The sequence below is a fragment of the Urocitellus parryii genome, chromosome 4 (genome assembly GCF_045843805.1).
Source record: "Urocitellus parryii isolate mUroPar1 chromosome 4, mUroPar1.hap1, whole genome shotgun sequence".
NCBI lineage: Eukaryota > Metazoa > Chordata > Mammalia > Rodentia > Sciuridae > Urocitellus > Urocitellus parryii.
The window spans coordinates 191,781,353-191,793,502 of NC_135534.1; the positions used below are offsets into that span (position 1 = coordinate 191,781,353).

Below are 12,150 nucleotides of genomic sequence, written 5' to 3' on the forward strand. Positions count from 1 at the left end.
TACCCGCCTACTACTTACTGGATACTTGGTATTGTGCCTTTTACATTGTTGGGACGTCATTGGTTTTTTTTTTGTTTGTTTGTATATTGTGGCACTGAGGATTGAACTGAGGGCCTTGCTTATGCTAGGGAGGTGCTCTACTGCTGAGCTATACCCAGAGCCCTTTTTATGTGTTTTGAGACAGGATCTCACTAAGCTGCTCAGGCTGGCCTTGAATTTGACATCCCCCTGCCCCAGCCTACTCAGTGGCAGATTCAGTGTATTTCTTGAAAGAGGGTTGGATTTGTCTGTCTACAGTCTAGTCATTAGAATGACCTTTATACTTCTGAGGCTTGTTCTCAACACAACATGGCAAGCGGGGACCAGCCCTCAGTCTGCGGCACATTTAGTTCCCTGGGTAAGATGGGGACCCTGCCCAGTTCCTCTTGCCCTGGAGTCTTTTTCCCACCTGCCTGTCATCTTGTGCAAACCTTTTTTTACGTACGGACCTCAGAACTTGGTACTTCGTGTCGTGTAAGTAGGGCTTTGGTGTTGTTTCATTTATTTCATGAAACTGCTAATAAATGTGGCAGAGTGTGGTGACACACACATATCATCTCAGCTACCTGGGAGGCTGAGGCAGGAGGATCACAAGTTCAAGGCCAGCCTAGGCAACTTAATGAGACCCTGTCTCAAAATAGAAAAGGGCCGGTAGAGGACTTGCCTGGACTGTGGGAGGCCCTGGGTTCCATCCCGAGTACTGCTTCCCTGCCAAAAAAATCGTATTGAAAACACCAAAAAAAGTATCCGCTGTCTGCGGAGAAGGCAGGTTGACTGGCCCGAGTCCTCGTGTGGTTCACCTACCTCACAGTCTTGCCTTGTCCGTGGGCCAGCCTCTTGCCCTTCAAGGCAGCACCCTGTCCCCTTGTGCCCACAGCTGACAACGAAAACAACATCGCCTCCAACCAGTCCCGGTCTCCACCTGCCATAGTGGAAGAGAAGTGGAAGCCCCAGGCCCAGAGGAACAGCGCCAATAACAGTAGGTCTCCTCCACATGGTGGGAGCCCAGCCGGAGGCCCGCCAGCCCCACTCCAGCCACTCCCCTGCTCCAACAGCCCCCTGTGCCTCCTGTGGTGATGCAGGAGGAGGCCTGAGGCTTCCAGAACACACTTGCACCTCATGCTAGGAATCCTTAACTCAGGACAGGAGGCCCTGGGAAAGGAGGTGATTGTGTTGTGGTCAGAGAGCACCAGCTAGTGCCAGAATTAGGAGCCACCACCTGCCATTTCTGTTGGCTATTCCTTCCTGCCACTGGCTCCGTCTGTTTTATTCCCTAAAGGTCCCTGGTTTGCATTGATTCCTACGTTGAGGGTGAGGTTAATTGTCTTCAACGGTCTGGTTGAATGACACACAGGGCAAGTATGTTGCACATACACTACTATTTCCACGCCCATGGCAGACATTACCAATCAATTGTGGAACTTTATTCCTGTGAGACCATCACGTTAGAAATAGCCTGTGCCCCCAGTGTCCATGCGAGATGAACTCTATTTGTCATCCTGTCCTAGATGTTTAGAGAATTATGCTGCTGCCAGGACAAGTACCTTGATGCAGAATTAATCACAGCTCTCTTTGTGTCCCTTGCCAGCCACAACCAGTGGGTTAACCTCCAACAGCATGATCCCAGAGAAGGAGCGGCAGAACATCGCCGAGCGGCTGCTGCGAGTCATGTGCGCCGACCTGGGTGCGCTGAGTGTGGTCAGCGGGAAGGAGTTCCTCAAGCTGGCCCAGACCTTGGTGGACAGCGGAGCCCGCTACGGGGCCTTCTCGGTCACCGAGATTCTGGGCAACTTCAACACGCTGGCCCTCAAGCACCTGCCTCGTATGTACAACCAGGTGAAGGTCAAGGTGACATGCGCCTTGGGCAGCAATGCCTGCCTGGGCATTGGTGTCACCTGCCACTCTCAGAGCGTGGGCCCCGACTCCTGCTACATCCTCACAGCCTACCAGGCCGAGGGCAACCACATCAAGAGCTACGTGCTGGGCGTGAAGGGCGCAGACATTCGTGACAGCGGTGACCTGGTGCACCACTGGGTACAGAACGTGCTCTCAGAGTTTGTGATGTCGGAGATCAGGACAGTGTACGTGACGGATTGCCGGGTGAGCGCGTCCGCCTTCTCCAAGGCTGGCATGTGCCTCCGCTGCTCAGCCTGTGCCTTGAACTCGGTGGTGCAGAGCGTGCTGAGCAAGCGGACGCTGCAGGCCCGCAGCATGCACGAGGTCATCGAGCTGCTCAACGTGTGCGAGGACCTGGCGGGCTCCACGGGCCTCGCCAAGGAGACCTTCGGGTCGCTGGAGGAGACCTCGCCACCGCCCTGCTGGAACTCCGTGACGGACTCGCTGCTTCTGGTGCACGAGCGCTACGAGCAGATCTGCGAGTTCTACAGCCGGGCCAAGAAGATGAACCTCATCCAGAGCCTCAACAAGCACCTGCTCAGCAACCTGGCCGCCATCCTGACGCCCGTGAAGCAGGCGGTGATCGAGCTGAGCAACGAGAGCCAGCCCACCCTGCAGCTGGTGCTGCCCACCTATGTCAGGCTGGAGAAGCTGTTCACGGCCAAGGCCAACGACGCGGGCACCGTCAGCAAGCTGTGCCACCTCTTCCTGGAGGCGCTCAAGGAGAACTTCAAAGTGCACCCGGCCCACAAGGTGGCCATGATCCTGGACCCGCAGCAGAAGCTGCGGCCCGTGCCGCCCTACCAGCACGAGGAGATCATCGGCAAGGTCTGCGAGCTCATCAACGAGGTGAAGGAGTCCTGGGCCGAGGAGGCCGACTTCGAGCCCGCTGCCAAGAAGCCCCGCTCCGCAGCTGGCGAGCACCCCACGGCTCAGGAGGATGACCGGCTGGGGAAGAGCGAGGTGTACGACTACCTGCAGGAGCCCCTCTTCCAGGCCACCCCTGACCTCTTCCAGTACTGGTCTTGCGTGACCCAAAAGCACACAAAACTCGCCAAGCTTGCCTTCTGGCTCCTGGCGGTCCCAGCCGTGGGGGCCAGAAGTGGGTGTGTAAATATGTGTGAGCAGGCCCTCCTGATCAAAAGGAGGCGGCTGCTCAGCCCGGAAGACATGAACAAACTCATGTTTCTGAAATCCAACATGCTTTAAGACTCCGGAACAAAGAAAAAGAGAAGAAAACAGAGAAACGACCGTTAGAAAAAAAACACACAACACTGTCACAAAGAAAAGGAATTTAAGTTCTAAACACTGTGGACCTCATTGTAAACGCCCCCTAGAAACTTAAGTGCTTTTTTCCAGTGTGTGTGTGTGTGCATGTGTGTCCACATCCACACGTGTGTGCGTGTGTCCAAACACACGTGCCCGGGGTGTGGGGGGCCTTGTGCTCATCTGCACATCCAGAGAAGCTTTGCACACGCGTGCACACACATACAATCCTGGTGCGTGTGCATGCACCTGCCCACAGGTGTGTGTGCATTGACTGGGTGTGTCAGGAAAGCCGAGTGACTGGGAAAGAGGGAGAAGTTTCACCTTTTCTCGGGAAGGGGCTCTAAAGACTCCATTTTCAGGTGTGCAGATCAGGAGAAGCTGACGTTGTGAAATGTTCAGGCAGCTGAGATCTGAATGACTTGATGCTCCCTGTCTCCCCCCCCCAAGCCCTCCAGCCCCACCCGCCCCCACCCCACCCAGCTGCTCTGCCACGGATTCTCCAAACTGCATCAGATGGACAGTTTCTGCACTGGACTTTGTTTCTCGTTCACCTTCAGGGCATTGAGCTGCTGCCTGGGGAGCACCCTGGGGTGTCTCCAGGCAGCCGCCTTAGAAACACACCTATCTATCTCCCTAAATCAGGAAAAGGAGACTTTAAGAATATAAAGCTGACGTTTTGCTTTTTAATATAAGAGAGGGAAAAAAAGACATTTTTCAGAGAAGTATAGCTAACTGTCTCCACTCAACGTCGTTTTTTTTCCTAACATTTTAGCAGTTTTCTCCTCTTTGGGGGGTTCGTTTTGTTTCTTCCGATTTGATTTAGACTCTGCTAGGAGGCACTGAATGTCTAACTTATGTTTCTGAGTTTCGCCCTTTTCGTTCCTCGAGTCACACTGTAAACTAGCTCATCTCAGAGGTACAGTCAGTACCCTAAGGTTTTTTTCTGCCTTCCCCCTGCAACCAGTTTTCACCTGTTGGCAGCAAGGTCAAGAGCAAGGTCTTGGCTGAGCTGTCTGCAGACCAGGGGTGGGGGTGGGGTCGCGGGAACCTCAGGCGCAGGGTCTGGTGGAAGCCATAAGGGGCAGCACCTGGCTTAGGGGGTCTGAACATAAGCGGAAGAGCCGCCCCCCGGCTTCGCTGCGCCTGGTACCGCGAGTTCTGACTTCCATACCCAGAGTGCTCTGCGCTCCCCACCAGGGCCTGACCCTTCCAGCTCAACAGGGACTTCTGCCTTGATCCATGTTCGCGTCCACCACACCCCAGACCCACAGCCTCTCCTACTATTTCGGGGTTCTAGGGGGTCCACAGCCCTCCTGGGACCCCAAAGGCACTTCAGCCCTCTACCCAGGACAGTAGTTGAGCGTGGTGCCTTGTGGGTGGATGCACTGGACTTGATGCTGCGAAGGGGTCTTTAGGCCTCTTTGCCAGCCCTCAGCCATGAGCAGTTGTGTTCTCCGCAGTCCAGATGCTGAGAGTGACACAGAGGAAGATCAGCTCTCAACCCCCACCCGCCCCACCTCAGTAGAGCTGATGGTCCTTCGGTGATCATGGCTGTGGGGCAGCGATGGTCACACTTAAGGCAGAGAATGACCACCTTTGTGGGGGCTACTGGCAAAGGAACCGTCTCCCTTCCTGGGGGTGGCTGCGTGACTCCCCCTCCCAGTAACGAAGCATTACTCAACTGCGAGATACCTCGACTACAAAAGCACTGTACGACAGCCCTGTCCCCTGTCCCCGGCAGGAAGGGAGTCAAGTTGGTCATGACTGAGAGCCCAGATCACCGTCTTTGGGGGCCGAGCCTGTGCACTATGCCTCATGAGAACTGGCCCAGCCCTCCCTGCGGCGTCTGGGACCTTCTGGAATGGATACCAGCGGGCCATTTCCACATTCGCTCCAGCGAGCCCCGGTCTCAGGAGCCACTCTGCCATCTCTCCTCCTGGGGAAGTTCTCAGATTTCCTCCACATCTGCAGCTCGGATCCTGTCATCAGGAGAGCCTCAGGGGAACAAGAACAGGGAGGCCCAGACAGGAGCTAAGGTCACTTCCTGGAGTGGAAGCAGCAGCAGGCTCTTGACCTTCTGGGCTTTCCAGAAGGGGAGCTCTCGGCTGCTGCTGATAGACACGCCTCTACAGCTGTGACTTGACAGATGTGGCTGGGCCCACAACCTGGCACTCCTCACCACACCCGAGCTGCCTGCTTTGTGTGGTCAGTGAGAGCAGCCCTGGAGCAGAACTGTGCTGGTGGCCCTGTTTGGGGGCCACTGAATTTGAAAGTAAGCATTTCGCTCCCTTGGAAAGCTTCTAGCAAGCCCAAGTGTGCAATTAGAACACTCCGCGTTCTCTTTTCTTTCCTGGAAAGAAAAGTAGAGAAAGTCTAAACTCAAGGTATCTGGCCCCAGGCTGTCACCTGTCACCTTCTCTCTGGTTCTTTTGCACCTCAGTTCAGTGCTTGGGGCTGAGCTGGCCTCTGCAGGTCTGACGTGAAAGCCACTGTGTCCACACCAAGCTGTCTCCTGCGGCTGCCTCATCCACATGGATAGCAAAGTGGTAGGTGGTCGTTTCTCTCTTGCCAGCTCTGGTTCCCCAGGGACTCCTGTCCCCAGTCCTGCTGCAGCAGACAGCTTAACAAAACCCAAAGATCTCACAGGCTCAACCGCTGGCCCCGTGTCTCCAGCAATATCCACCTTACCAAATTCTAGCTCAGCCAAAGGATCCGGGCAGGCGCTCCCAGTTCATCTCGTGGTGCCTGGCCTGGCCCTGACTGTCAGAGTGTCATCTGCCTCCTGATTCTGTGACCACTGCAGGTCTTTCCACCACAGGCCTTTCAGGGATGGGGAACCGGGAAGTTGGGCCTTTTCTGTCAAGATGGTGGCCTGCTGGCTTGGATCCAGCTTGCCACAAGCCATGTGATTCCCAGGATAGAAATGGCCTTTGTTTGGACATCCATGGCCCCAAGAGGGGAGGTGGAGAGAATACACCTCCACTTAGCAGGGTTTTCCCCCTCATCTGAAGTCACATTGTCACCAACACAGCCCGAGTGAAGGACCAAGCATTGTCTCAGATTGGAGTAGACGGGGGGCGGGGGTCTCAGGCCCACCAGGAGCTGTGCTGCCATCCCTCCCGGTCATGGGTGGATGCACCCGTCCCAGCCTGGACCTCCTGTGGCTGGTGCTGAGGTTGAACTGCCAGGCCACCCTCCAGAGCCACGCAGAAGCTAGGAAACAACAGGGCCACCATCCCATCTGCCGCGTACCTTCACACTGGGCTGGGGAAAGGACATCGAGGATTCCTGGCAGGAAGGGTGGTCCAGTGGCCCAGATGAGAAGTCGCAGGTCTCCGGGAGCCTAGGAAGGAGTTGGACACCAGCTGCGTGGGCTGGTCCAGCGTCCCCTCTTCGAGTTCGACCCTTTATCTCTTGCACTTTGACGAAACACCAGGGAAGAATTCTGCAAGTCGTTTTCCACTGTGAAGCTGAACCTCTGCCTTTAGGAGTCCCCTGTTGGTGAGTGAGGCCACCTGTCGCTGGACTTGGGGTGGGCTCCTGGCAGGGTGGGCACCTGGAGAGACGTCAGGGATGCAACACATGCTCTCTGGGGCCATGGGGTCACCAGGAAGGCTCGCAGAGAAGCCTGTACGTGGATGGAGAAGGGAGGCCCCCCTGACCTTGTCATACCCGTGCTGTTCTCCAAGGGCACGGCTGGCAGCCTGCTGGCCTCGTAGGCTGCACCAAGCTGGGGCTTTTCCCAGGCCTGGGGAGCTTGACGGCCTCTTGTCTGGATGTGTCTGAAGGAGGGCCCCTGGGAAGGCTGCTGGTTTCGATGGGACGGAGAGACGAAGGCTCGTTCTGTGCCCTGGAGATAGTAGACGGGGGCTCCTGTCCCGACCCTGCCAGCCCCAGCCCAGAGCCCGTCCGCAGCCGGGCGGTGGGAGAGCTGGCAAGGACCCCCACTCACTGTGGCTCATGTTTGCTAGGCCAGTTTTGGTGAACCAATGATACAGTGTTTCCCTCTTATGTTTCCCCCCAGGGCCCTCCAGGGCTTCCCGGGGATTTTGTTGTTGTAGTTGTTTTTCTTCCTCTCATTTGGGTCTGGCTTTCACCTGCCGAGGCCTGTGGTTTCTGTGCCAGACACACCTGCTCCCGCTGGGATAGGGGGCAGCTGTGAGGCCGCGGTCTGACTTACCCATGCCTCTCCACCACCTCAGGCGTCCTTTAAGGACTGATCCTGTGCAGAAGAGTCGCCAGGTCTGTAGCTGGGCAGTGGCATCACGACCCACAGGGTCCCACCCTCCCAAGCGTCCCACTGGGCATCTTGACTCATCGAACCAAAGTTCCTTAAAGGGGCACAGCCCAGCCTTGTCCACAACCTCAGGGGCCTGGGATTCCCGTGGCGCACCCTGAAATCCCAGTCGGCACAGACTGGGGTCTGAGGCCAGCCGCAGGGAGGGGCTCCTTCCAAACCCAGGCGCTGGCCGCTCTCCACCTGGCCTGGCCGAGGCGGTGGCTTCCCCGTGGTGAGCCAGCTCCTGAACTGCCGTGGGCTGGGACTTGCCAGCCGGAGAGATCAGGAGCCACGCGGCCTGGCCACGCAGATCCCGATCATCAGGAAACCATTTTGTACAACCACCCGAAGCAGAGATATTTTGTAAGAAGCGTAAATTATTTCCAGTTGTTTTCTGATCCTACCTTTTTCTTTACCCCACACTCCACGTTGGCGATTCGCTCACATCAGGTAAATCTTGAGAAAGCCTTGGTGCCCCCCTGCCCCCACTCAGTAACCACGTGCGTGCGCCCTCGTCCCTTCTCAGTAGTGACAGCGTTCTAGGCAATACCATAGACACATCTGACTGTGTCTGTCTCTCCGAGTGCAAGAAACTCAAATCATCTTTAAAAAAAGAAAAAGAAAAAAAAGGAAAAAAAAAAACACAAAAAAAATTTACAAAAAAACAAACAAAAAAAAATATCTTTTTTAGGCCAGAGTTTTCTACAGGTATTAATGAATATTTTTCTTAATCCTTATAAGTTTTATGTGTTTAATATTTCTTAATACCGGTAGCATTAATTTATACTTTTGTAGCAACACAATATTTTTATAAACAGCCAGTGCTTGGCTCAAGTCTTCACGGGGGTTTATGCAGGGCCATCTTGGGGACCCTGTGTACCATGTACTGTATTTAAAAAAAAAAAAAAATACCTAGTGTCACACTTGCTGTGTTGATTAACAAAAGGCGTTGTTGGCGGTCTCCTGTGTCGTTGATGTACATTCGGCGCTTCTCCGAGGAGTCATTGCATGGGGGTTGAGTTGAGGTTCTTGTGATATGTGAACCCCCGAGGCCAATCTTGAGGGTTTATTTAGGGTTTTCTGTGTGTCCTTTGGGTTTTTCTTTTCACTTTGTTTTGGTACCGTTTCTCCATTTACAGCCCAAATCAGTTTTCATGATGTTTAAAACTTTTACTGATTGTCAAATGGAGGAAAGGAACAGGAAAAAAAAAAAAAGAAAGAAAAGATTTTTACTAAGTAATAAAATTTAAAACTGAGCTGTTTAAATGTTGCTGTTTTTACCTGTCTGTTCTCGTCTGAAAGTGGAACATTCCCAGGGAGAAGAGGAAGGTTCCATCGGGTTCCTTAAGTCACCAAAAGCCCCAGCCCAGGATTCAGTTCCTCCCCCGCCCCTGAATTCTCGCCACGCTCTTCCCCGGTGGTTGATACCAAGGCAAAACATCCTTTTCATGGTTAGAGAGGATCAGTTGCTTAAATGAATTCATGTCGGTTGTATTTATGGTTTTACAATAAAACGACCTTTAGGAAGATGCACTGTGTGATGTTTTCTCTTGGGTTGGGGGTCGGGCCGTGCCATCCAGCAGGACTGCTCTGCTCACCTTTTTTGCTGCTGTGACTTAAAGACCCAACCAGCACAACTGTAGAGGAGGAGAAGTTTACCTGGGAGCTCACGGTTTCCAAGGTCAGTTTCAGAGGTCAACCGCAGGCCCCATTCCTCTGGGCTGGAGGTGAGGCAGGACATCATGGCAGCAGAGTGTGGCGGAGGGAAGCAGCTCAGGTTGTGGTGATCAGAAGGCAGAGACTGCACCGGCTACATACATATACATACCCCAAGCCCCGCCCTAATCCCCACCCCTCCAGCCACACCGGCCACTCCAGGGATCCCAGCAGGGATTGATCCGCTATCACCCAGTCATTCCTCCTCCAAACCTTGCATGGTCTCACACGTCTAAACCATAACAAGGACTGCCATGGGCAGGTGACCCAGGTGGCAACTTGAGGCATGCCAGGGGTGCCACTGAGGCTGGGTCTGTCAGCTGTCATTGGTGAGCTTCACTGGACCAGCTCTGCTAGTGTCTGGTGAATGAGTGGGGGTCATGGCTGAGAAGAGGTGGCCCCTTGCATGCTTGCTGTGGACCCTTGCGCCACAGAGGAAGGGTTGGCTTTGTGTGCTGTAGGCCCCATGCCCCAGGCACACACCCGAGTGTGCCAGACCTATGGGCATTCATGTGGCTCTTGTGCCCCTTTTACCAGCGTCTTAGGCCTCATGGTGCATGTGACGTTGAAACTGTTGTGTCATGGTCCGTTTCCCGGAGAAGAGTGTCTATGGTTTTTGTCCAGTTCCTCATGGCACCTGGGCACTTCTCAGCACCCTCACTGTGAGCTTGGGGACCCGCCCGGGGGCACCTGTCCAGGCCCCACGTCAGTCGTGCTTTTCTTTAGTAACTCAGACCCAAGGCAAGTCGAGAGAGAGAGAGAGAGAGACGCTTCCAGAAGACCCCTGTGGCCCGTGCAGGGCCCGAGGCTGGGTAAAGCTGCCGCCTGATTCTCCAGGTAAGTGAATCACAGGACCCTGCCCGCCCTTGCTTCCTGTCTCCAGGAATGGTCACTGACTGGACTTTAAGAGGATGTGTTACTTGGGTCTCTGAAAAAAATCCCATCAAATCCCTTGTGACAGCTGAGAGGCTGCGGAAGCTGGACCAACCTCCTAAAGAACAGCAGCCCTGCTCTCCGCTGTCCTCCTTGTGACCTGGACATGCCTGAGCCGTGCAGTGGAAGTTGGAAGCAGGAGCTTCCCTGCATCTCAAATAAGAAGTCTGGAGGCCTGCAGAGGAGTCTCTTGAAGGTCATGGTCAAATAGGGCCAGGTGTGGCCCAGGAGCTCCCAGCCCTTGCAGCCAAGGGGCCAGCCTCTGGGTTTTACAGGATTGTCTTTTAAAAGGCAAAAGAAAGTCGTGTGACTTACTGAGCAGCCACGTCTATTTTGTAACAAATGTAAGCAGCACCATTAAAAGAAAAGTTGGAGATGAAACTATTGAAGAATCAAGTGCATCTTCAGGGAAGGGGCAGCCACTTGCCTGGGAACGATCCCTGGTACCTTCTGAGATGAGCCTGCTGAGCTCTGTGACACGGTCACACTGCGCCCCCACCCCACCCTGGAGGGAGTTTATTTAGTTTATTTCATTTTGGTAAAAATAGGTAGCAAGTGACACAGAAAGAAATGGCTCAGGGAGCAGGCAGGTCAGGGATAGGGCTGGTGAACGCCGAGGTGAGGGCCCTCCAAGGGGCATCTTGTCGCCCCCTTGGCTTAAGGATGCAGCCCAGGGTGGCCAGGACCTGCTTTTCATGAGAATTGAGGAGGCTGGGTTCTATACGGTGGTTTCAGAAGTGCACAGAAGGATCTTGTGAGCCCAATGTCCCTCCCACCGGCAGAAGGCAGCTTACAACAGTGGCGGCCACCCTCTGGTTAAGCATTTGTCCTTCAGGTCACTTCAAAATCCCCCTCTTCAGAGAGGCACCTTCAAAGTCCCATCCGCAGCTGACCCGGTGTGTGAGGCACGTGGGGACAGGATGGACATGACACGTTTGTCAGCGTCAGGCTGAGGAGCCCCCGGTCATTCCTCTTGGAACAGCTCCTGACCCCTTGCTCCTGACCCACCCACTTCTGCCCAGGGAGTCCTGGTCATGAACAAAAACACTGTCCTCAGGACAGCTCTGTCGGAACCTGGAAGCCACAGCCCTGGAATTGGGAGGAGGGTCTTTGACTGAGGGGGCTGCAGAGCTTCTTGCACCCACCTCTGGCCCCTGGGTCACCCCCTCAGCAAGAGACGTAGAACTCCCTCCCTCCTTCCTGATCTCTCCAGAACATGGGCTGAGTCAGCATGAGAGGCAAGCCCTTGACAGAACTGGCCTCTGGCCCTCAGGACGCTGGTCCCTCCCCAGAGAAGAGGGGCCCAGCCCTGCCGGCTGTCCAGAGGGTGCCACTAGCAGGAGACAGTCATGAGTCCCAGGTTTATAAATCCAGTGTGTAAGTGGAGAGTCCTGGAGGTGTATCTTCTGGCCAGTTGGTCCTGGAGCAGCCCTGGACTGCCCACCTACAACTTCCCAAGCATGCGAGAAGGCAGCCTGCCCAAGGGCTTCCTTAGGAAGCAAGGAATAGTCTCCTTCCAAGGCCAGGGCCAGGGTGAGGATTCCAGGGGACAGGTGCTCAGAATGAGGTGGGGACCAGCCTCAGCACCCAGCTTGGGGCAGCTGGGGAAGGGGACGGGGTGATGGCTGAGGGAAAGTGCCAGAGAGGAGTCGGGTCAGTCAGGGACCAGGAGTGGTCAGGCACTTGCTGTTCTCCCTAGCTCCCTGGGCACACTAGGGCACCAGTATTTCCTCTGACCCTGGGTCACTCATGACCTCCATCTAGCCTCTCCCAGAAACAACTGCCCAGAGTTTCATGAAAGCAAAACAAAACCATCCCCTTTTGCACTATGGTGGAGCAGGGGGCCGCGGCTGCACACTTTGCACAGACTGAAGGGGGTTCCGATCCACTTCCAACCCACGCACTTTGGACTTTCTAGACGCTAGGTGGGCCATGCCCCACCTGGCTTCTTCCCCTCCCCACCCTCCTCCATCTTGTTCCATTTATGGTGGCGGTGCAGTCAGGACAGGGAATTGCAG

The 12,150-nt window shown here is 54.9% G+C and overlaps 1 protein-coding gene across 1 annotated transcript in view; it reads left to right on the forward strand.

Annotated features, from left to right (window-relative positions):
- The window catches only part of Znf618 (zinc finger protein 618), a 149,448-nt gene extending 146,167 nt beyond the window's left edge, over nt 1–3,281 (forward strand). The window contains exons 13-14 of the mRNA XM_026393322.2: nt 917–1,018; nt 1,628–3,281. Coding sequence (XP_026249107.1) covers nt 917–1,018; nt 1,628–3,144 — 1,619 coding nt within the window. The 3' untranslated portion in view covers nt 3,145–3,281. The remainder of the gene's footprint in view (nt 1–916; nt 1,019–1,627) is intronic.
- Nucleotides 3,282–12,150: the final 8,869 nt, after the last annotated feature.